Source organism: Diabrotica virgifera, chromosome 2 (genome assembly GCF_917563875.1).
Source record: "Diabrotica virgifera virgifera chromosome 2, PGI_DIABVI_V3a".
NCBI classification, from domain to species: domain Eukaryota; kingdom Metazoa; phylum Arthropoda; class Insecta; order Coleoptera; family Chrysomelidae; genus Diabrotica; species Diabrotica virgifera.
The window spans coordinates 253,187,584-253,213,524 of NC_065444.1; the positions used below are offsets into that span (position 1 = coordinate 253,187,584).

The 25,941-nt window shown below is 32.8% G+C and overlaps 1 protein-coding gene across 2 annotated transcripts; it reads left to right on the forward strand.

The window, feature by feature from the left end:
* The first annotated feature begins 1,893 nt into the window (after nt 1-1,893).
* On the forward strand, nt 1,894-25,838 carry LOC114338224 (tubulin polymerization-promoting protein homolog). Of its 2 annotated transcripts, none has more exons than XM_028288814.2 (3): nt 1,894-2,062; nt 16,736-17,131; nt 25,456-25,838. In XM_028288814.2, the coding sequence occupies exons 2-3, from the start codon at nt 16,736-16,738 to the stop codon at nt 25,624-25,626; spliced, it is 567 nt and encodes a 188-aa protein (XP_028144615.1). In that variant the 5' UTR covers nt 1,894-2,062; the 3' UTR covers nt 25,627-25,838. The 2 variants fall into 2 exon arrangements, with proteins under 2 accessions (XP_028144615.1, XP_050500419.1); XM_050644462.1 differs by lacking the exon at nt 1,894-2,062 and adding an exon at nt 11,162-11,290.
* Nucleotides 25,839-25,941: the final 103 nt, after the last annotated feature.

The window sequence follows — 25,941 nt, forward strand, 5'->3', positions numbered from 1 at the left end:
GAAGAGAAAAGTGAAGTTTTTTGACATGTAATGAGAAGTTTCAAATATAGGTTGCTACAAAATATTATGCAAGTGAAAATAGAAGGCAAACGCAGTCCAGGACGAAAAAGCACTTCGTGGTTGATTTAGGGTGGCAGTGAATAAAATTAAGGTAGCTATGATAGTAACCAACGTTCTGAATGGACATGGTACATGAATAAAAATAAAATAACAGCCCATACCGAAAAAGAATCCTGCGTACGCGAATGACGAAAAATTTTTATTTCATTGCCCCCTCCTTGCAAGGTTGCTGGATCCGCCGTTGGGAGTAGGTGACTAGCGTCATCTGGCCACTGAAAGGCAAAGTTTTCAACCTAATATAAACATTAATAATATTGAAAAAAATTAAAAATATTACTAAAAGATTTTTAATTGAAAACTCATTGGTCTATTTCCCTGGTAACACCTCCATGGCTTCTAAAAATTGCAAGCCAGATGGAGGCTTTTAACAATTTTTAATTTTGAAAAACTTCTTTCCCCACTAACTACCTAGACAGGGAGTGTTGATAAAATTCTTAGCGATACAACTACATTTGGGTGTACAGAAATAGTTCAAAACTTCTAAAGGTTTCATGGACAATGTTATCATTTGGGATATATCACACAATTCTTCTAGAAGATCATTTGCCTGTATATCCGATTCTTTTTCTATTGAAAGTATTGAATGCATATTCATACAATATTTTTTTAGTGTTTTATCATTTATTTCCCCCAATTTAAAAATACCTATCATCAAAAATTTGTTTATTTATGAATCTCTAGAAGTGAAAATCGAACAATCAAAGAATTAATGACAATGTCTAAAATAAAGATGAAAAAAATTATTTTAAATTTATCTTCTTCTGTTAAGAGCTCATCCATAGATTTTTCGTCATCAAATTTTTCATTTTTCGCCGGAAATTCGGAGCTTATATCAAGATTTTGTGCAATTTCATTAGCAGTAATTTTTGTTTGGTCATAGCCAGATTGTCCGTAACTTTTAATTTTTTTTATCGTTTCTGACAACCTTTTTGCACAATCTGACAAATTTATAGTTACATGTTGCAACATCTTCGAGACTGAGACCGAATTTATTAAATAAAATATCATGACAAAGAACTACACCGCATACAAATGTATAATTTTTAATATTTTTTGCTAATTCTCGTGCTTTGACTTTAATTTCTGGATCTTTGTTGACTATTTCTATTATTTAGAATAAGGGGCATCATATATTTCACAAAATTGAAATTTTAAAGGTTTCAATGCATCTATTCGACTTGACCATCTACTAGTATCGCTTAACGGTTTTAAAGTCAGTTATGGAACATGTTTTTTCAGAGCATCCCAACGCTTTGTAGAACCAGAAAAAAAGTGTACAGCTCTTGTATAATACAAAAAAAGAGGTTATTGTTAATGTAGAAGAAGACGAGCTGTAAAATATCGCTCAGCAACATAGGACCCATTTTTCGCGCTTCATTTTACTACTCTTACGGCGACGTAAATTATCGCTTGTCTGGCCTTAGCCTTAAACTCGAGTGACACACACCATCGGATATTTTTCAAATATTTTATTTTGCACACCCTTTCTTATTCGTATGATTATTTTGATATATTTTCATTTTACTGATTATGCCGCCCCCTTGTGATGCCGCCTGATGCGACTGCCTCACCGCATCATAGCACCACACGGCCCTAACCCGGCATAGGGATAAGGCAAAGAGATGATGATGATGATGATTTTCATCATAAAAAATATTTATCTTTTTATTTTTGGTATAATCATTTTCTTAATTACAAATTTCGTACGTGTTAATTACTCATTAACGCTCCGCAAAAATTGTGTGAGATAATAATGAGGCGAAGTCCAAACTTCCAAACCCATTTTTCTGCAGTCCTATGTAGGATACGCGATCGTGCGGATGCAAGGCAGTGTTCCACACATTTTCGGCCTCTAAATATTCGCTTCGCGCGCTGCTAAATATTACCGAATCGATAATTTTAAAATACCCTGTGACTGGAATATAAAAATTATACCGTCATCGTAAGTATTTCAATGTTGGTTGATTACCTCATCCTTATTTTTGACTAGTTAAATAATAGCTTATCGCAAAATGTCAATGCCAATGTTTTTGTGTTTTTGTTTGAATTTTTGACGTGCCTTACATCTTACATGTTTATTTTCCATAGTAACAAAGATTTTTATTGAAAAATCGATGGGAAATTGATTAGATTTTGTAAAATATTGTTGAATTAAAACAAATCTTGTTTTTGGACAAACAAAGGGTAGTTTATTTTGGTCCAAACTGGAAATCGATATCTTTTAGGCCTATTGCGCATGGGGATGATAATCCCTCAGGATATCTACAACTTCAAGGTCGATGACTAAGATTTTCGCACAAATCCATTATATACCACGACCAAAATAATATTTGTATTAAATATATGCAATCTTAGTTGGTGTATTTAATTTTTTTTTTTGTATTAAGGCAAAATTTAAAAAAGTTCTAGTGGTACAAATACATTATAAATTATATTAATATGCCCCTTATTGTGATCTCATTTCTAAAAATAGAATAAGCTGTTGCGTGTTGGGGTTGACTCCCTGTTACCAAAAATTCTCCCTTGCATTATTAATTGCTTATAATCTATAAGTTATTATTATTTTAATAGTATAGATACTTTCAATAATTCAATATATTATTATAGTTGATTTAAAATTGTTAGTTTTAATATTGTTAAATTTTTAGAAAACGCGCCATCGTTTTCTATTTTGCATAAAGGCCTTCACCTCATTCCAAGACTTTTCTTGACCTCTTATTATCTTATCCATGATGGATCTTCTTCAAGTTTGTGCTTGGCCACCTCTTTTTCTTTATCCTTGGGGATTCCACTCTAGGGCAATTTTTGCAAACCAAACTATTTTTCGGAGTGTATCCACTCTCTGGACTTTATTTTATTTCTACCCTCTTTCTTTTGTTCGGTCAGGTGTAGCAGATGCTTAATTTTTGATGATGTTAGGCCAGATACTACGAACAATTCTTCGTATGCATTTATTAACAAAGACCTGCAGTTTGTATGTAAGGGTTTTTGTCACTTTCCAGGTTTTATATCCGTAAAGTAGAACAGGCATTCGGATCTTTGTCTTAATAGGATACTTTCGTTGAACATGCTGAAAGCTTGTTGAGCTTTTCGCATCGTCATACGAATATCATCTTCTGTACTTCCGCTTTCTGTTATGGAACTTCTAAGTTAAGGGGATGGGTACGTAGTTTTGGCTTCAATGCTATTTAAATGAGATTCTTTTTTTTCGAATCCTGAAAAAACTATAAGTATTTTTAAAAAATTTAAACGCAGAATTAAAGATTACCTACGTTTTTACCGAGGGCTGAAAGTCCCTGAAAACTTCTGTAATGTTTATTTTAATAAGTTACGGGGGTGAAAAACTAAGAGAAAATGTAGTGTGATTTTTAATTTCAAATATCTCATTCAAAATAAACTTTTTATTTATTCTAAGGGACTTTCGGCCCTCGATAATAATTTGGTCTTCCATTCTGCGTTTAATTTTTTTTTTAATATTTATTAGTTTTTTCAGTGTTCGAAAAAAATGGATCACCATGTCCGTGCTGATATTTTCCAAATTGAACATTCGCTATCTATCTATGTCATATAACGCATGGACTCGAATAGAATATGGTGACAAGACAGTGACAATTTTAAATATTGGAATATTTTGAGTTGTTGATTAAATAATATTGATAGTGTATTTGATAAATAATTGATTTAAGACGGGAACTTAATAAAAAGTTATTTATTGTTTATTAATTATGGAAGATCCAAGCAGAGAATACAGCAGGATATATTCTGTGATCCAAGTATTTTGTTGTTAAAGATACAAAATTGTAAGCGTTCCTTAGTAACAATATATTATTAAAAAATCACTTAATCACTTTTCCTCTTTTCTCGATTGAGTATTAGTTTTTGTTGTACAGTATATAAACTATTACAATCACTGAATACGAATATATAGTTAGTGAAAAAATTATCATATTAATTAACTGAATTAATGATGCAATTATACAAGTAACAGTTATCCAAGAATATTCAAAAGCCATCTCTTTAAAGTTAATGATGACATTTGTCAAGTAATGTTTACACATGATACAATAAAGTTTATGGTACAATTTTGCGCATGACATTTGACAGCTGAGGTCAAGCGTGTGACGTAGCAAAGATCCCTGTGAGCCATTATTTGTAATGGTAGTTACTATTATGTGGATTATTTTGCAAAATTCTTATAATTAACACGTTTTCAGCGATTTTTTTTCAGTTTTTTTGGATAGTATATATGTATGTGTTATAAATATTGAATGGGTTGCATATGTGAGTCCATATTAAATGTAGTAATGAAACACAGACTTACTCACAATCATTTAATTATACTTTGACGACCGGTTTCGATCTCTACATTATTCAGATCATCTTCAGGTCGGCGTTACAAGTAGTTAAATGCTACAATTAAAGAAAACCAGAGTTAGAACATTGTCTGGTTGCACAGATGCTAATAGAAAGCCAAATTTGAAAATTTTTGAAATAAAGGTTTGCAACTGTTGACATTTCAGAAATTCGATACATACAAATGCACACCTATGAGAAACAGATACTCATAAGCATGCATAAGCACATGGATGCATGCAGTTTATGACTATTTGTTGAGAAAAGGGTAAAAACTGTAAAATATTAAAAAACTAATAAAAAATATTAATCAAAAAATAATTAAATTAATAAATAATTAAATTTTTCAAAAAGTTTCAATTAAAAATCTTTTAAAAATATTTAATTTACAAATATTTTTATTAGGTTGAAAAACTTAGTCTTTTATTTAGCAGATGCCGCTAGGCACCTACTACCATCTCGTCAGTTGCGGTGGGAGATGGATATGTCGAAGATTTTTACCTGGGCCAGAGAAATGCAGCCTATGCGGTCTCTGATGAACCTCTAACAAGAGGTGAAAACGTCGATAAGAGTGCTGGCTGCACCATGCCCCGGAATCTTATATGAACAAACTGGGGAATTTCCCCCATCACTTTCACTACCTCTATCAGCTAATAAAGAGAAATGACAGCCTATCTCGCTCACGAAGACTTTAACCAATCATTTATGTTAACGCCATATCTGAATGTCATAAATAAAATAATCAAACGAGGCTTAACTCGGCAATGTCAATTCTGTCAAAAGTAATGACAGTTAGTGGAAAAAATTTTCCATTAGTTTACAGTTTTTATTTTTTATTGTATTACCTTTAACGATTTGTTCTTAGTAATTTCAATTTAAGTTGGTTCCTTATCCTTCGTTGATAAAGTGTAGTTTTGTTTTAGTTACGAAACGAAAGAACTTTTGTGTTGTGTTAATAAAAAAACTGAACATGGTTTATTGTTGTGTAATACCGTTGTGTACAAATCATAGAAAAGTTAGAAAAATGCATAGATATGTAAATAGTAATTAGTTTATAACTGTTTTATCTGAAACAACAAATAAATACACGTACCTATATTTAGAAAAACATTGTCATAACTTTTTTTATATCCCTTTTCCTTACTAAATTTGACAGCAAAAATAACATATTTTTTATTTTAATTATATTTTAATTAGTAACGAAAGGGCCCGCAAGAGGCGCTGAACGGATGAAATTAATGCTTGTCCATTTAAATTTCCCGCCAAATGGTGATTAGTTAACACTACGGTCGCAAGTGGCGAAAGGAACCAAATTTTTACAGTGAGTTGCCTATCTATCCGGTAATACTATATTATTAATCTATGGGCTGCACTCTCTGATCTGAGTAAAAATTAAGACAGTTTTGGTTTCGCACCGCAACTGAATGAATAAAAATGGTATACATTTTTATTTTTAAAAGTCTTTCCTATAAAACTATATTCAAATATTGCGTGAAGAAGGATCTTTACTACGCCATGCGCGAAAGCGACCGATTTTGGAACATTACGTGCCATACCATGGAAGTTCATTGTATGCATGATGTTTACATCTTAGACAAGGAAAGAGAGAGGACGAGTAATCCTATGACCAAAAGTGAAGCCAAACCGACACCAGAGATTTTGATCATCGACGTATCTTTGGGGTATTGTTATGCATTGAGTATTTAAAATAAAAACATGAAATGTATTTAAAATGAAGAATTTGTGTACGGTAAATGTTTTATTAAGTTGCTCATATTACGTACATATGTTTCAATACATACACATGTTTTTATTACGAATTTTAGATGATGATTTACTTTATTTTTTATGAAATTTTAACCTTCAACGAACACCCACCACTGGCAACCCATTGTTATTTTTGACGTGACCGCCATGTTTCTGGTGACAAACAAACCAAAAACTGGCTTCACTTTTGGAACGTGTGTTTTAAATGAGTGTTACCCGTCCTCTCTTTTTTCCTTGTCTAAGGTTTACATATCCAAACCAGTGAGAATTTTACTCAGAGATATGTCAAGAATAGATCTGGCTAGGGATATGCTAAACAATGCATCGGGGTGTAACGTCGACGGTGGTCTAGCTATCTTTGTCTGTCGTGCGAGTGTGAGCGTATCTACGAAGAGGTGGGAGTAATGGAACGACAGTTACACAGAGGCGGCAGCCATCATATGCTAGAGAGAGAAAGCTAAGCGCCAGTAGAGAGAGATAGAGATAGACCACCGACTCGAACTGCTCCGCGTTACGCTATGTTTCGGAGTTGGCCAAATCTATGTGTATATGATCTTTGATTTTACTACACGTAATTTATTGCCGTGTAAAGACAGGAAAGGTAAGGATAGCCGTAAAAGATTTGCGCCCATGCCCTTAATAAAATGTTGTTAATAGTACGTTATGTAGTATGTTATTTCTGGCTCTTATTCTCATGGATTTGGTTTTATCAATATTGATTTTCAAACCTGTTTTATTGCCTTCATTGGAATGAGTTACCAATTGGTCAGCCACATTCTGCCAAATCTTGGAATCTTCGTCCTAAGAAGGAAGGCAGATCTTGTCGGCGCATTCTAGATCGCTTAAGATAATTAAATATAAATTGTATAACATTAAATCAGCAGGGTATTAGCAAGAAATGTAAAATACGTTAAAACAAAACAAGAAGAACAATATAGATCCGGAGAAGAAATATCACAACTAAAGAAGAAAATTAAAGAACTAAAATATCAACAAAGATGAAACAAGAGAGCTGGTGGAAAAACGAAAAAGCTATAAAACGGATCAATTAGAAAAGGAAATTAACGCAGCAAACGAAAGATTAAATAAATTGATGATCATTTAAATGGAGCAAATAAAATGAAGAAAATACTGCCATAGTAGAACTTAACAGCATTAAAAACAAAATCAAAGTAATTAATGAAAAATAGTCAGAAGAAGAAAGAATTAGAAAGAAAGAAATTAGAAGTAAGGCTATAGCTGACAGAAATAATGGAAAAAATGTCAAAATAGGATACCAGAAACTAATCATAAACGGAGAAATATGGGTACGGAATAGCAGCCAATAATTATTAGTAAAAGAGAAAAATGTAAAACCAAAAAATTAACAGTACAACCAAAACAGGCAAAAATAACGGAGTGGGCTTGGAAAGATAAAGGTACCTACACGAGATGAACAAAAAATAAACAGATTATTAATAGAAACACTCGATTGGATAACCTAGTGGGACGATACATCACTTCGCTGTGATAAATGCGAGTTCAATCCCAAGCCCGGTGAACGGAAAATAAAAAGGCTGACGCAGCAGTTTAAAATTCATAGGAATCTGAAGCTTAGACTGGAATATGCGGGCGTCTGATCGGCCTATGAGAGAGCAGTATGGCAAGGGATAAGGGCTTGCGGCTCAGTGATACTCCCCCATAGATCCCTATCGGAGGGGCATATATTAATGGAAACAAATCAATACATGAATATATATTAGTCGGAACATAGAATATAAGGGGAACTTACGAGGAATGAAAATTAAAACACTTTTCGTCGATTCTAGTCGACGAGGAGAAAATAGAATATTAGTCACAGGTTTTATGGTAGATAAAAAGCTGAAAGTTTTAATCAATTACTTCTTACTTTAAACCAATTTCATTGAGAACATACGTAGGTACTAACAATAAGGGAAAAATACCAACAATTAACATTTATAAACATACATGCACCGACTGAGGTGAAAAATATAGAATAAAGATAAAGAAAATATTCCCAAAATATGATGTGAGAATAGTGATGCTAATGCAAACATATCCAAAGAAGAAATATATGTACCCACCTTTACGAACGCTGATCTTACCTTCCCTATGTGTTGTTTTATTCCCTATGTATGTGTAGCTGTTTATAGTGTCAATTGGCTGCTGATCAACAAAACTGAGTATATTATATTCTCTACTTATATTTGATATGCGCGACATTAGTGTTTGTAAACCGTCCAAGCTATCAGCAAAAACTACTGCATCGTCGACATATCTAAAGGTACGTATCCATTAGGATGGTGCTCCGTGCTCCGTGTAGCTGCTCCCCATAGTGGATACGTTGGTGCTCCCGCTTGGCGCTCACCCTCGGCGAACCAAGCGGTGGCGGTTTATATGTAGCTATTACCTAGTAGTGATGTTGATTATAGTTACTTTCGAGTATTCGTTACAAATCGTTACTTTTGTATAAAGTAATCATTTACAGTATTCGTTACTTTGATTACTTTTGTTACTTTTGTATTTGAGGACCGGTAATCATATCGAGAATCGCATTTCTCAGTATATATTTTATATTAGTATTAATAGGATACTTTGATTATTATGATTACTCTTGTATTTGAGTACCGGTAATCATATCGAGAATCGCATTTCTCAGTATTTCGTATAAGTATAAGATCCGATATAACAACGACCTTCACCGATCTATTTAATGGATAGAAATTAAATGATAAGTAATTGTTCTGTCATTGCTGCTCCACAATATCAGTAATCTCGAGTAATCTTTTGCATCAATTAAGTGCCAAAAACAAGCCCTCGAAAATCTAGCTAGATGACGTACCTTTGCAGTAACCCTGGGCACCCAGGTGCTTCGGAGTTCGGTTCTGATTGCCTTATCGTGTTCAGTGACCCCGAATACCCCGAAATAAGAAAATCTGACCCTTAATATACTGATTTTAACATGTTTATGTATTTTTCGATGCATTTTATACTCTTTAAAATGTAATAATGCATTTCCACCTATTTTTCTATTGTAGACTTTTTTCCAGACGTCATCCTAATCCTAAATACAATGCAAAAAGTTGCAAGTCTCTATGTACCTATTATATTTAAAAATATATTTATTCCTGTTTTTAGTGTTAAATAAAACAATAAAAATAATATGATAAATAATATGGTCTAATAAAAACAATGCCATACCTACATGTAAAATTAAAGTTGATGATCATAGTCTAGAAATATTATCATTTCTACATATTTTCCGGTCAATCTAAGCTATTTTTTTTGTAGACCTGATAAGAATAGTGATTATTTATTATTAAAATCTAATGTGCTGCATTTTTATTTTCAAAGGAACTAATATCTGTAAAATTCTGTGAATTATCTACCTCGACAAATCGTATAGACATCTGGTTTCTGGGTGCATGCTTTGTTAAATGATATACGTCCCTCTGTTTCAGCTACTTCTCAGCGCGCTGTAATCCTGTAAAACTCTTCATAGCCATCGCCCTTCATAGATAAAATTTTAGTTAACTGTACTGATTCCGAACACTCGTGGAATACCGATCTGACTCCGATATCAACCGATTGTAGATACAATACTCAAAATAGGTACTCGCTCTGATACGAAGTAATCAGAGTAATCAAAGTAACGATTTACCTCTGTGTATAGTAATCGTTACTTTCGGTATTCGTAAGTAACGAGTACTTTGTAACGAATAGTTACTTTTTCAACATCACTACTATCTAGACTCTAGACGAGCGTATGTCGGTCGGTCGTATCCATTGAATCAGTTACACGGAGCACGGAGCACCAACGTAATGTATACGTACCTTGAATACGCCTTTCTGTAGTTTTCCCAATGCATGTTCGAAGATATAACGGGTAGCCATGTCGAACATGTTCTCTGAGTCATTATGTAGAAAAATAACAAATAATATAATACCATTGCTCATGTTTGTATAGATGTAACACTCTGTAATAAAATCATAATGACATGATGGCAGAAGAGAGGTGGGTAAGGTTGCCTAAGCCTATGACTAGGAAACCAATCATACAGAGACCAACAACTTAGCAAGTAGAATGCAATCACAGACAGAAGAATACAAAATGTGTGATCTTACAAAATGCCATTTCAAAAAGGAGACGAAGGTCCCAGTAGTTAAGCAAAATGTTTTCTCTATAGAATTTACAAGCCAAATAATATATGAATTAATGAATCATCCTCATCCTGTAAACACTTCATATTATCTGCAACAATCAACCCTGAATTTATTAAAATTTAAATAATCGGTATTATCACGTCTATTTTAAGAACACCTGGTTTAAAAAGTAGTTATATTTGTTTTATTACGTAATATTTTTTATTTAAAAGAGTGTTAAACCTCTAAAAATAAATAACTGTAATTTATGAAACCACAGTAATGTACCTATGTCTATAATATTATAATTCAAATGGAAAATTAACATTTTAAAACAGTATTCAATAAGCAATACGTTGAAATATTTGTAAAACAATATAAGTATGTACATTCCGTATCCCGAATAAAGTACGTGCCTCCTAGTGGCGGGATATGGGCAACAATACATTGGCTTATAGGGCAGTCCTTACAGTAGGGATCCTGGCCTATACAGAAAAATGCGGGCGGGTGTGAGGTAATACTGCACTTTGGTTGCATCGGTGGTGTATTGGCTAAACGTGCAGGGCAGGGTATGGTGCTGATAGAAAAGGCATTCAAGCATCAAATATCCAAAAAATATCTTTTCATGCCATAATAATGAAAAGACCTTCTCCAACGCAATAAAAACTTATACTGAAATGATGGCATCTCCTGAGGTAAAATATTCCGGAAGTAAAATGAGCCTCCGTTCGAATCTCCGGGTGAGGACTATCTCAGGGGTAACATCATTACAGGTACATCATCATCATCCAGCTTCGTCTCTTGTCCACTGCAGGACATAAGCCTCCTCAGCACGTCTCCAGGAAGTTCGACCTTGTGCTAATTGCATCCATCTACTCATTTAATAAACGCGGGTTCGAATCCCAATGTAAGTTTTTATTTTTTTTTATTTTTTTTTTTATTTTTTTTATACATTTTATGACGGATATTCTTGAGTTGGAATGATTTCATGTAATCGAATGAACTATCTTTTAGTAAAGTCGTCCCAGGAACGCAACTCATAAATATTGGCGATATCATTTTAAAGTCTTCTACTTTAAAATGTATAATATACGTCTGAATTGCCAATATAAATGAGTCAGATTAAATGAATTATTAGAAGAATTTTTTTACTTAGCAACAACATTTTTGTTTATTTTAGTAGTATTTTGTATTTTGACAACGAAACCCGATTTGGGCTTCGAAACGTTAATAAAATCATTTTTTTGGTAAAATTGTGGCTTATTCCCATTAAAAATAGTTCATTTTATGATTGTAAGTATATTTGTTTTATAATTTTTTTTTAGAAAATGCGTATTTATTTAAAATTTTTGCCAACAATTATTGTTCAGAAATCATTTCTTTGTGGCATTTTTCAATGCGTTTGTATGTGTTTTATTCTTTTATTCTTTTAATTTTTGGTATTGTTTTAATAAAAATTTTTGGAAAGTAGTAAGTATTAAAATTAGTTTATTATTTAAATAAAATATAAATAAACTGTTTAAAGTACATATTAGTTTCGTTGGAATCATATAATACAAGTATAAATTCTTCGTGCGTACAAAATACACACACATTCTTTTTTTAAACCAACTATTTTTTGGGATTTAATATTTTTTCTGCCTATTTAGAAGTAACAAATTTGATTTCTTTTTTATTTTGGCACACCCCATTTTACTCTTAAAGGTCATCTTAATTTAGAATGTATTTTCTACATTTTTTGCAAAATGCCTGAATTTGTACTTGCTATTTAAATCTCGAGATTCATGATTCTCTTGTCTTTTCATAATAAATAACCAGTCTGTTTGTCATCTGTCAAAATTTTTAGTAAGTAAGTATTTTAAATCATTCACATTTTTATGTTCTGGAATTTGCTGTTTTTCGTCTCTATATTGCATTTTTCAGTACTATTTTATAAAGTGAAGAGATGCGACCCATGCGCCTCAATTTTTGATGCCAAACTATAAAAAACAGCTTCAAAACTTCGAAACGAATTATTTCTTCATATAAGCTATAAAGAAGGATTTCTATCTATCAGGTGATGTTTTGCCTTATATTTTTAATTGCAGAAAAAATATAATAATAATTGTGATCTCGCCGGTACATTAACAAAAAATTGATAATTCTTGAGTGAAAGGTACAAAATAATGGAAGATAAGCTTTGATAAGAGCTGTAATATAAATATTTTAAAAGAAAATTAAATACACTGTCGTAATTTTTAAAATTGTTGTTTACCTAATTTTGATAAGCAGGTTGATAAATTAGGCATCATAAAAGTGAAACCTGCAAGTAAACGCTACATACTTAGACAAAATATTATTATTATTGAATTATTGTTTAATTAAGAGAACTTTACGTGACATATTTTTGTTGCAGGGCCGGTTGTTCGAACGCTAATCAACAATGATCATTATCAAATATTTAATTACTGTCACCAACTGTCAATATCAACTTTGTTTGGATTGCTGGAAACATAATTGATTACAATTATGAAATTACTTAATCAATTATGTTAATAATTGTTATGTTAATTGATTAACTAATCTCATAATTATAATCAATTATGTTTTCAGCAACCCAATAAAAGTTGACATTGACAGTAGTTGGTGAGAGTAATTAAATATTTGATAGTGATCACTGTTGATTAGCGTTCGAACAACCGGCCCTAAGAGATATAAAATTGTGAATTGTTAGCTCAGTCAAATAAAATCCATATCCAAAAAATTCCAAATCAAAGATTAGGCACAGTCTAATGCGTTTGGGTTAGTACTTTTTACCATTGTTTAACCATTGATTAAAACGTCAAAATTACCAAACCATGAGTTTTTTAGAGCCTCCAAAAAAGTCTTCTCTTTAGCATTTCAAACAATGTATTAGTTATGACAAAATTATTGTTTTGCCAAAATTCGATAAGCCTGTCACCTCTTTCGTTTCTGTTGCCCAGACCATATCCTCCAGTACATAATTGTAACATCCTGCGTTTTAATGGATTTTAAAATATTGTCTAGGTCTTCGTAGAAAGTTTCAATATCGCTCTCTTATCTGGTTTGTCCGCAGTCGGAGCATAAACTTGTATTATGTTTATTTTGGGTTTATTCTGATTTAATTCTAAGAGCATAATTCTGATGGAGTATGGAATGGAATTTACTACAGCTTTATCCATAGGAATAACCAGGATGATCCTAAGGGGGGGTTACAACTACTGGAAGGTCTCTGAGGGGTATGGTGTTAAGCGTATAGGGCTTAAAGTCCATCCCAATGGGGGGGGTTATAACCCCCAAAACCCCCCCTGGTTACACCTATGGCTTTATCAATGTTTTTGTTTAGTATTATCCCGACACCATATCTATGTGAACCGTCTTGACTTCCTGAATATATTGTTTTATTGTTAATTTTCATCTTTCCTGAGTCGGGCCATTGGACATCGCTGATTCCTAAAATGTCTATATTCAGCCTTTTCATTTCTTTAACGGCATTATGCACTTTTCCAGCTTGATGTAGACTAACATTCCAAGTCGCTACTGTGCAAGGTTTTCGCATGTTGACGATCGGGGAGACCTTGCAGTCTTGTGAGTTTCCTCCTCTGCCGGATCTTGATTTCCGAGTTTCATGATCAGTAGAGTGTTTGGTTATGTTGTTAGTCATGATGATTAACTAGAGATGCTCTATGAGCCTTTAATGCATTGGTTTCCTGTTGCCTTATGCATCTCCACGCCGTTGACCATGTCTGGTTCGTCCGCCTTTAGAAATGATTTCTCATTTCTTCTAGGACAAGAAGGTGGCCTTCCACTTACCGACTCTTCCACCCGAAGCTTTTGGTCAGTAAGTGGGGGATTGCTTATACAGGCATCACTCGGACGTCAAGGCATCGTTTGTCATCTAGCAGGATGTACCGGATGATCATGATCGAGATCATCTCACGGGTAGGCAAGGTTGACATTTGAATAGGAGAGGCTATGTATTGCGCATCACTATCCTTCACATCCGTTGCTTTTACTAGTCGGATGTATTTTTGAGGAATGTTAGAGTTATGCAATATTTGATATAACTTGTGTCTATAAATTGAGTTGTAGGCCTGCTTGAAATCTATGAATTTATTGTGGAGGTCAATGTCGTATTCCCACGATTTGTTTAGAAATTGATATCACTGTGAATAGCTGGTCAGTCATAAATCTTCCTTGTAAACTTGTTTCTTTATTTGATATTTCCAAACAATATTTTTTTAGAAAAAAAGTTATATTTTGTATTCTGAATAAAGTTCGGGCCTCTTAATGGCGGAATACTGGCAATAATACATTGGCTTCTAGGCAGTGGCGGATTATGGGGGGATAGGAAAAATTACCCCAGCACAAAGCAAATGTCTAGATCTGCCACTGCTTCTAGGACAATCCTTACAGTAGGGATCCTGGCCTATACAGAAAATACAAGCGGGTGTGAGGTAACACTGCACTTTTGTTGCATTGGTGGGATGTCGCCTAAATCGTGTAGGATATTACCTATGCTAATAGAAAAGGCATTCAAGCATCAAACGTCCGAAAATCTTTCATAATAATGAAAATACCTTCTCCAGTGCAATAAAAATTATACTGAAATTATGGCATCTCCTGAGGTAAGATGTACCGGAAACAAACTGAGCGTCCGTTCGGTTTTCGGGGTGAGAACTATTTTAGGGGGACATCATTACAGGCTAGAGAAATTAGGATAGGGTCTTGGAATCTTGGAGTTTTACAGATAAGAGTGTGAAGTTCGAAGATGCATTTAAATAAATGAGAGTACAAATTGATGACTAGAGGAAAGGACAAAGGGCGAAAGAACTAGGTGAAGGATTCAAATTCTACTACAGTGGACTCTCTCTATAAGTAACACGGATATTACGAGGTTTCGCTTATAACGAGGTACGCTAGATGTCCCATGAAATTCCTATTGAACTATAACACCTCTATAACGAGGTATAATTGGTTATAACGAGAAAAAATGAAATCAAGAATATGTTTTTTTACCTGTTTTCAGCGAAGTAATGGCTATAAATAAATACCCCAATTGCTTGTATATAGAAATTCCCAACTTCTGTGTTTCGAGGCCAGTGTTGTAATAAACACCGCCTGCAATAAACTTCTTTCTGTTGATCTATCGACCGATATTGAATACATATTGTAGGAAAGTTACAATTTACGATGGTACGAAGTTTCATTGTTCATGTCGACCATCGACACTTAATAAACTACGTAAGAGGCATCAAAACATGTCAATATTATTGTTGTCTGATATAACGAGATCCGCTTATAACGAGGTAATTAGTCAGTCATTTCAGTTCTCGTTATAGAGGGAGTCTACTGTCTACTGTATTAGGAAAAAGTAACACTATGAATAGAGTTGGTATAGTTTCTGATAGTGAAATGAAAGATAACGTATTATACGTTGTAAGAATGATAGAATAATGTTTTAACCAATCTGGCTTATTTAACCATGTTTTGAAAGAGTAGTGAAATAGAAGGAAGAAAAAAGAAATTTCATGTTAATGAGAATGAAGATATTAATGGTGGGAAACTTTCAAATTATTACCCTGTATATCGACGAAATCAGAAACGAATATTATTTTCAATGCATACTCAATATGCACAGGTACAAAGTATTCGTTGGTTATGCCAATTTCTTAAACAAATATCAATTATCACTAGTGCTCATGGTCTAACTTTATTCTAGTTAGGATCATGACGTTCCGCTATTTTTAGTCCGTTGATGGAATTAATTTACCTGTGCTAAATTAAATGCCGTGGGCGTAGTAAATCCCGAATGAATAAATTGGCCAAAAAGAAAATATACACACACCCAGATTAATGCGAAACAAACAATTTACTAATGGCAATACATACCTCTATTTAATTTCTTGTTAATTTAAGCTATGTATGGTCATCACAGGAAATGGTAACCAAAAATTTAGAAAATTGTCAGCTTTTCAAATGTCGTTAATGCAAATTATATATTATAACAGGTTATTAGCTGCGAAAAAAAAACTAATAGTCCATGCGGAATCTGTCGAAAAGCAGACCATAATTATTGCAGATCCTGCAGACCTAGATCCCCAAAAAGATTGCAAATTAGCAAAATGATGCTGAGCCCAAAGTAGGCATTTTAAACAGTTGACTTTTTAACATATTTTACATAAGTGATAATTTAAAAACAGTAAACGAACTTTTTATTGTTATGAATGAACGTCTTTTATTATTCGTGTTTACTTCCTTTCGATTAAAACGACTATAAACTGACAAAATAAAAAAAAAACAAAAAAAATGTAAGTGTCCGGATTCTTCTGACTTTATTTACTTTTTGCAGATGACTGACAAAGATCTCGAGAAACCAACTACGGACCTAAACGCATTAAAAATTGACGAATCACCGGCCGCTTCCCCTACACCGGGAAGCAATTCATCCCTACTCACATTCGAAACAAACTTCAAGAACTTCGCAAAGTTCGGAGACCCAAAATCGGATGGCAAACAGATAACTCTATCGAACAGCGACAAATGGATGAAGCAAGCGAAGATCATCGATGGAAAGAAGATTACGACAACGGATACCGGTATTCATTTTAAAAAGCTTAAATCGCTAAAAGTGGGAATTGTACAGTATAAACAATTCCTTGAAGATTTGGCTAAAGCTAAAGGTATGGGGGTGGATGAAATTAAAGACAAGTTGGTCAGTTGTGGACCACCAGCAACTCCTGGTGGTGTAAGTAAATGTCTTATTACTATTATTAAAAAATATACCTATGTATCATCATTCTCTTTGCCTTATCCCTATGCGGGGTCGGCTTCCCTAATTGCATTTCTCCACATAATTCTATCTTGGGTCATATCAATGTTAATCCCCTTTACCAACATGTCCTGCCTTATCGTCTCCCCCCAGGTCTTCTTTGGTCTTCCCCTCCTACTTCTTCCAGGAATCTGCACTTCAGCTATTCTTCGTATTGGGTGATTAACGTCTCGACGTTGAACATGACCAAACCATCTTAACCTGTGCTCTATCATTTTGGCATCAATTGGTGCCACATCTAGACTTCCCCTAATATACTTATTTCTAATTTTATCCTTCTTTGTCACTCCACTCATCCATCTAAGCATTCTCATTTCCGCCACATGCATTCGTTGTTCCTCTTTCTTTTTCACTGCCCAACATTCAGTTCCATACATTATAGCCGGTCTTATGGCTGTTTTATAGAATTTGCCCTTCAGCTTCATTGGAATTTTTCTGTCACACAACACACCACTCGCTTCTTTCCACTTCATCCATCTAACCCTAATTCTACTGCATGCATCTCCATCTATTTCTCCATTACTCTGTAATACCGATCCTAAGTACTTAAAACTATTGCTTTTCACAATAATTTCACCATCCAAAGATACCATTTTATTTGTAGTAACTCCATCTTTAAATGAACATTCCAAATACTCTGTTTTTGTCCTACTAAGTTTTAAACCTTTTTCCTCCAGAGCTTGTCTCCACTGTTCCAGTTTTTGTTCTAAGTCTCTTTCACTATTTCCTATTAACACTACATCATCAGCATACATTAGGCAACATGGAATGCTACCCTGTAGTTTCGCTGTTATCTGGTCCAAAACTAATGTATAAACCTATGTATAACATTAAATAGTAAAAAATAGTTTTAGCATGTCACCAAGATATGTTGCGATGTTGAATTCTCTATTCTTTTCTATTATCTGTCGTACATTTAAAATTTGTTTCCTAGTACCACGTCCGGGGACGAAACCTGCTTGTTCCTCCACAATTTCAGGAAGTACCTAATAAGGTCTTTATCCTATAGTATCCTACTCCAGTAGGTAATTAGAGGAATTGTATGATAGTCGTTTCATTAATATTTTGCTCCGTTTTTATGAATGGGGATATATAGTGGTTTTGTCAAATCAATTCAATACGTATGTTATTTGGACCCGCAGCTTTATGACTTTTTTGTCTCATAATTGCTGCTCCAACTTCACTTTTGAGTATGTCAGGTTTCGTCCCAAAACTAGTACCTACATATCTTCTGGTTGTGATGGGGCGTCTGTGCTTTCCTCCATTATCAATCGTCCGCAATATTCTTTCCAAAGTGTAAAATATCTTTTTTAGAAGTGAGTAGAGTTCCGTTATCATCTTTGACAGCAAAGTCATTTGGTGTAAAGGAACATGTTATCTCCTTTTTTTCTATTTTCGTGAAGTTTTTTTAAGTACGTGTGTTCTTATCCTTTTGCAGAGTTGTTTTATTTGAGCGTTCAACGCTTTATCTCTTTATCATTGTCCTTGTTCAATCCTGTGGCTTTTAAGCACTTCCTCTCCTATATGTTAGTCCATGTGTAGTCTGTTATCCATTGTTTTCTTCTTTATCACTCTTATGCCTGGTTGCACCAACCGATCTTAAGCTTAAGACGTACTTAAGCTACGCTTATGAAAAATACGCGTTGCACCATGTAACGGGTAGGTTTTTCAGGACGACAGACTCAGTAAAACTTAGGTTAAAAATAAAGTAAATATATTTAAAAAACTCTAACAAGAAGTAAAACCACTTCTATGTAAATTGGTATATTTATTAAAACTTAAAAAATCCCAATGGATTGAATAAAATATGTCCAATTCAGAACGTTTTCAGACCTATCGGTCCATCATCAGTGAATCTACAATAAAATAAGTAATCCCACTATTAGAATTGAAAGATGGTTGAAATTTTTAAAAAGCTAAAAAAGTGTGGTTAGATTACTTACGTGCATACTTGCTAAATAGCCCCAGAACCAAACAATAGTTGAATTTAAAATTCAATTTACATTATTTAAAAATAATATTAAACAGGCTAAACGCCGATGTTAAAGGATATAGCCTATGGGAACATGGTGAAACCCTACCAAAACCTCAATCAACCATCTTAGGCCAACTTTGACTATAAAGTGTCACAAGTGTGTAAGGAACTGTTTGAAGTGACATTGACAGTAGAGAAAAAGGTAGTCGATTTTCAAAAGTTAATTAACCAAAAGGTCATGACCCACAACAAATGATAAAGATTTTAATATCTGAAAATGTCTAACATTTTAAATCTATTGGTTTTTGAAAAGAAATTGTGATATACAAAATTAATTTAGAATATAAGATTATTTATATTGACTGTATACTATAACATTAGATTGATCAAATTGATAGAAAGAAAGTTAAGCTGCTGTCAATAATGATAAAAAGATAAAAATAGATGAAGGTGAGAGAAGAGAAAGAATAAGTATTAGTTGGAATGTTATTGTACAAAATGAATAAATTGGTAGGCAAGTTAATCAAGTCTATATTGTATTGGTGATTGTATATGTAAAAGGAAAATATTGTTATTTAAAAATAAATGCAAATTTTTGTAAATAATGGATTTGAGTTGGGATACAGTCAAATAATTAAAAGTGTGTAATATGTGAATGAAAAGGATTGTAATTATTATGAGATGTTTTATTTTTTAATTTTATTTCAAAAGTTTTGAGAGAATTCTTGTGACAAAATGAGGGTATGTGAAGTTAGAGATAAAGAAAAGTATGATTATAGCTGTTGAGTCCAGTTGATACAAGAATGAAATTAAAATGAAAATAATATTGAAAGTGTACTGAATAAAATAAAACCAAAGTAAGAAAAAGAATATTGATATAATTGATAAGTTCTCACATTCAGATCCATTATCATTAAAATTAAATTATATCAATATTCTTTTTCTCACTTTGGTTTTATTTTATTCAGTACACTTTCAATATTATTTTCATTTTAATTTCATTCTTGTATCAACTGGACTCAACAGCTATAATCATACTTTTCTTTATCTCTAACTTCACATACCCTCATTTTGTCACAAGAATTCTCTCAAAACTTTTGAAATAAAATTAAAAAATAAAACATCTCATAATAATTACAATCCTTTTCATTCACATATTACACACTTTTAATTATTTGACTGTATCCTAACTCAAATCCATTATTTACAAAAATTTGCATTTATTTTTAAATAACAATATTTTCCTTTTATATATACAATCACCAATACAATATAGACTTGATTAACTTGCCTACCAATTTATTCATTTTGTACAATAACATTCCAACTAATACTTATTCTTTCTCTTCTCTCACCTTCATCTATTTTTATCTTTTTATCATTATTGACAGCAGCTTAACTTTCTTTCTATCAATTTGATCAATCTAATGTTATAGTATACAGTCAATATAAATAATCTTATATTCTAAATTAATTTGGTATATCACAATTTCTTTTCAAAAACCAATAGATTTAAAATGTTAGACATTTTCAGATATTAAAATCTTTATCATTTGTTGTGGGTCATGACCTTTTGGTTAATTAACTTTGAAAATCGACTACCTTTTTCTCTACTGTCAATGTCACTTCAAACAGTTCCTTACACACTTGTGACACTTTATAGTCAAAGTTGGCCTAAGATGGTTGATTGAGGTTTTGGTAGGGTTTCACCATGTTCCCATAGGCTATATCCTTTAACATCGGCGTTGAGCCTGTTTAATATTATTTTTAAATAATGTAAATTGAATTTTAAATTCAACCATTGTTTGGTTTTAGGGCTATTTAGCAAGTATGCACGTAAGTAATCTAATCACACTTTTTTAGCTTTTTAAAAATTTCAACCATCTTTCAATTCTAATAGTGGGATTACTTATTTTATTGTAGATTCACTGATGATGGACCGATAGGTCTGAAAACGTTCTGAATTGGACATATTTTATTCAATCCATTGGGATTTTTTAAGTTTTAATAAATATACCAATTTACATAGAAGTGGTTTTACTTCTTGTTAGAGTTTTTTAACTATATGGTATACAGCCAACCTAGGGAACTTCCCTTTTAGTTTAAATATATTTGAGATAATTATATACAGTTTAAAACAAATAAAATAAAATACAATTCCATCTTCTGCAAAGGAAAAACAATATTAAACTTTATTACAGTCATCCGATCATAATAGCAACATTAAAATAATACGATAAACAATATATACAATAACAATCTCGCTACGTTAAATCAACGTAGCCTGGAGACCCCGCATTCCTCTGTAATGCAGTCACTCGTTCGTCGCTACTACCGCCTACTGCGATAACGACCATTGCAAGACTCCTCGTCACTACTGTGGCGTCCGCCTAGGCATAGTTCCACCTCACATACGGTGCATCTTTTGCCCAGCCAGCTAATGCTAGTTCAATACGCTAGCAGCAGCTGTCGAGCCTTGGCTAGTTCAATACGCTAGCCACGACTGATTTTCTCATCCTTCTGGCTCGCCTTAAATATATGCTTTCGCTGCCACTACTCCTTCGATTTCCCCCAGCGGTGCTATGCGCGTATGCGCCAACACGGATGCTCCTCCGGCCGTCTCTGGTAGAACAGCTCATCGCTTGTCGTAACATCACATCGTTACACCATTGTCCTGAACCAATTTTTAGCTTGCCACGTAGATTGCTTAGATAAGAATCGAACATTATGGTGCAACGTAAGTGAGACTCAAAGCGACCCTATTTATAAGCTGAGCATCTATTAAGGTGAACCTTAAAATTTGTTGGTGCAACCAGTCATGAATGTTTTTCGTAGCATTATACAATTTGACTTTTGTTGTCGTACATATATTGTTTGAAGACTCTTCTGGTGTTAATGATTGTTTGAGGCCACATATAGGTTCTTCATTTCGGCTTTTTTTGTATAGATACTTGTATCTTAGATGCCAATTAGTTGGGCTACTACTTGTTTTTAGACTCTTCCTTGTCTTCATATACAGGGTGTCCAGAAACTCTACCGACAAACGAAGACAGGAGATTCCTCAGATAATTTTAAGATAATTTAACCCAATTCACCTAGTCCGAAAATGCTTCCTAAGGGAGCTAGAGCTCTTTGAAGATGGCGTCATGTAATTAGTTTTTCTTAAATACCTCCAGAACGCTTCTATTTAGAAAAACGAAAATTGGTATACATATTTACTTTCCAGAAATGAATCGATTCCATCTATTGCGAATTTATAGTACAACTCATAGGCGTCCGTTTTGGGTAGGGCAACGGTTATTTTATCGCCTAACTTTTTTGTCTTTAATTTTTAAGCATTTTTGACTCTGAATTATTTAATTGTGAGTTATTCTAGTACTAAAAGGTACTCTTAGTTTAAGTCGATAGGATACACCGTTTGCTAGAAAAATCGATTTGAAAATTTTTCGTTCCTTGAATTTAAAAAAAAAGATACAAAAAAAAACTATTTAGAAAGATGAAAACTGGTACATTTATTTATATTCCAGAGATTAATCGATTTCATTAATGGCGAATTTCTAGTACCGGTCATAGGCGTCCGTTTTGGGTAGGTCAACAGTTATTTTATAGCATACCTTTATTGTCTTTAATTTTTAAGTATTTTTGACACTAGATTATTCAATTATGAGATATTCGAGTACTAAAAGTTACTCTTGCTTTAAGTTGGTAAAATACATCGGTTTTTTTTTAATTTTTTTTAACTTTTTTTTTTCAAATTCCCAAAACTAAAAACTTTCAAATCGATTTTTCTAGAAAACGGTGTATCCTATCGACTTAAAGTAAGAGTACCTTTTAGTACTAGAATACCTCACAATTTAATAATCCAGTATCAAAAATGCTTAAAAGTTGAAGACAAAAAAGTTATGCGATAAAATAACTGTTACCCTACCCAAGACGTACGCCTATGACCGGTACTAGAAATTCGCAATGGATGGAATCGATTCATTTCAGGAAAGTAAATGTGTATACCAATTTTCGTTTTTCTAAATAGAAGCGTTCTGGAGGTATTTAAGAAAAACTAATTACATGGCGCCATCTTCAAAGAGCTCTAGCTCCCTTAGGAAGCATTTTCGGACTAGGTGAATTGGGTTAAATTGTCACAAAATTATCTGAGTAATCTCCTTTTTTCGTTTGTCGGTAGAGTTTCTGGACACCCTGTATTTATGGAATGTAGCTGATAAAAATTAATGGTCGCCATTACGATCTTTTCCTGGATAGGTCTTTTTTTAACAACATTCCTTCAACGGGTTTTTACCAGGATAAAATCTATCTGATTTCTAATCAGTATCTATTTTCTATTTTCTGGTGTTATCCTTATTCATTATATAACTTCTTACAGATAGCACGATCAAAGAACAATCTGACCCAAAAAAAAATAAAGTAAGGATGAAAATTTGGGAATAGGTAGTTGAAATTGTCTATTATCATATAAGAAAAAGTTTACAATTCTACATCCCCTCCATTTTACAAAAATGGAGAGGAAAACCCCCTCTCGAAGGTGAAAAATATACATTCAAAATAAGTCCGGAATTGGATAAAATGACTAATTCTAAGCAACTTTTGTTCTATAGAGTTTTTTCCTTAAGTCAATACTTTTCGAGTTATTTGCAAGTGAATATGTTAATTTTTAACAGAAAAAAACATGTTTTTGGACGGTTTTTTCGGAGATAACTCAAAAAGTAAGTATTTCAGCGAAAAAAATATTCTTAGCAAAAATATAGCTTTTAAAAAACTGAAAAAAATGGTGTATGTATGAGGTATGTAGGTTCTTCTTCATCAAATTCCAAATCGAATATTTCACTGTGAAATAACCCAAAAACGAAGAAGCACTTTTCGGGGAAAATTCATTTCAACTTTTTTTAAGTGTTTAAAAAAAGGTTTATTTTTGTTTTTTAAAAAAAACTTGTAACGTTAAAAGTAAGTGAGTTGCGCTCAAAATATTGTTGCTCCCTTTTATTTTTTGTTAAAAAAATCGCGAAAATCACTTCCTAATTAGCATCACAAATAAATTTTATCATTACCACTTCACAAGTTACTTTACTTATGTATTATTTATATGATCTGTAAGTTTCATCGGTTCAAAGTGCTTATTTTTGAAAGAGCTGTAGTTAATGGCTTGAACGAGTAACTAATCACGAGTTTAGGCAAATTCTGAACAGTCATAGCATAACCAATTTTTGTCCAACAAGAAAACAAAACAGCAAAAATATTCAGAAAAGCAAAACGTACATTTTATTACTCTTTAAGATTTTTGGTATTACTAATAATTTTTAAGTTAATTCCATGAACAATTCTATTTTTTTCAAATTAAAAAAAATGTTTTATTTTAAATCCATTTTTTTTAAGTGAGCACTTTGACCCAATGAAACTTATAGATAATATAAACAATAGATAAGTAAAGCAACTTGTGAAGCGGTAACGATTAATTTTATTTGGGGAGCTAATTAGGGGGTGATTTTCGCGATTTTTGTACCAAAAAATAAAAGAGACCAACAATATTTTGAGCGTAACTCACTTATTTTTATTGTTAAAAGTTTTTTTAAATAACAAAAATAAACCTTTTTTTAAACACTTTAAAAAAGTTGTAATGAATTTTCCTCGAAAAATGCTCTGTTTTTTGGTCATTTCAAATTGAAATATTCGATTTGAAATTTGACGAAGAAGAACCTACTTTTCATTATCTGCAACTCTGCTTCTACTGGGTCTGCAGACCTCACGCGTACACCATTTTTTTAAATTTTTTATAAGCTATATTTTTACTATGAATATTTTTTGGCTAGAATACTTACTTTTTGAGTTATCTGCGAAAAACCGTCCAAAAACATGTTTTTTTTTTTGTTAAAGATGAACATATTCACTCGTAAATAACTCTAAAAGTATTGACTTAGTGAAAAAACTCTATAGAACAAAAGTTGCTTAGAATTAGTCATTTTATCCAATTCCGGGCCTATTTTGAACATATATTTTTTCACTCCTGAGAAAATATTTTTCACCCCGTATTTCCCAATTTTTGTAAAATGGAGGGAATGTAGAATTGTAAACTTTTTCTTATATAATAATAGACAATTTCAACTATATCTTCCCAAATTTTCATCCTTCCTTTATTTTTTTGGAGGTTTTCGTAAAATTTTGTGTTCCCTGATCGCGCTAAGAATAACTTTTTAAAGAATAAATTATTAAACCAACAAATAATTTTCACCAATAACAGTCTCCTTTTTTATTTTAGTCATCTACAACTGCCAAAGCAGCAGCGGCAGTCGATCGACTAACAGACACGTCAAAATACACCGGCACACATAAACAAAGATTCGACGACACTGGCAAAGGCAAGGGCATTTCCGGAAGGAAAGACATGGTTGATTCATCTGGATATGTTACCGGTTTTCAACATAAATAAAATATAAAATATCACTGTCTTTCTAATCACTAAAATTTTTCGAATTGTATTCGGGAAAAAAATTATGATGGTAGAGAGTGTTTAAGCTGATTTTTAAGGGATGATAATTATTATTTTTGTAGTCACATGGAAATATTTCGATAAAAGTTTGCAGTATTTCAAACCTTGCCATGTTCTTAACGTAATTATATAAGAAGATAGCTATGCGTTTTCTTAGAATTTTATTTTAACATAACAAAAAGCCTGTTCTATAACAAACAGTAGCCTTAAGCTACTTTCATACGTAATTCTGAGCGACATTAAAGGCACATCACA

Coding starts and splice junctions, on each gene's coding strand:
- LOC114338224 (XM_028288814.2), top strand. CDS start 16,736: ATGACTGACAAAGATCTCGAGAAACCAACTACGGACCTAAACGCATTA. Junction 17,132..25,455: donor CACCAGCAACTCCTGGTGGT/GTAAGTAAATGT, acceptor TTTTTATTTTAG/TCATCTACAACTGCCAAAGC.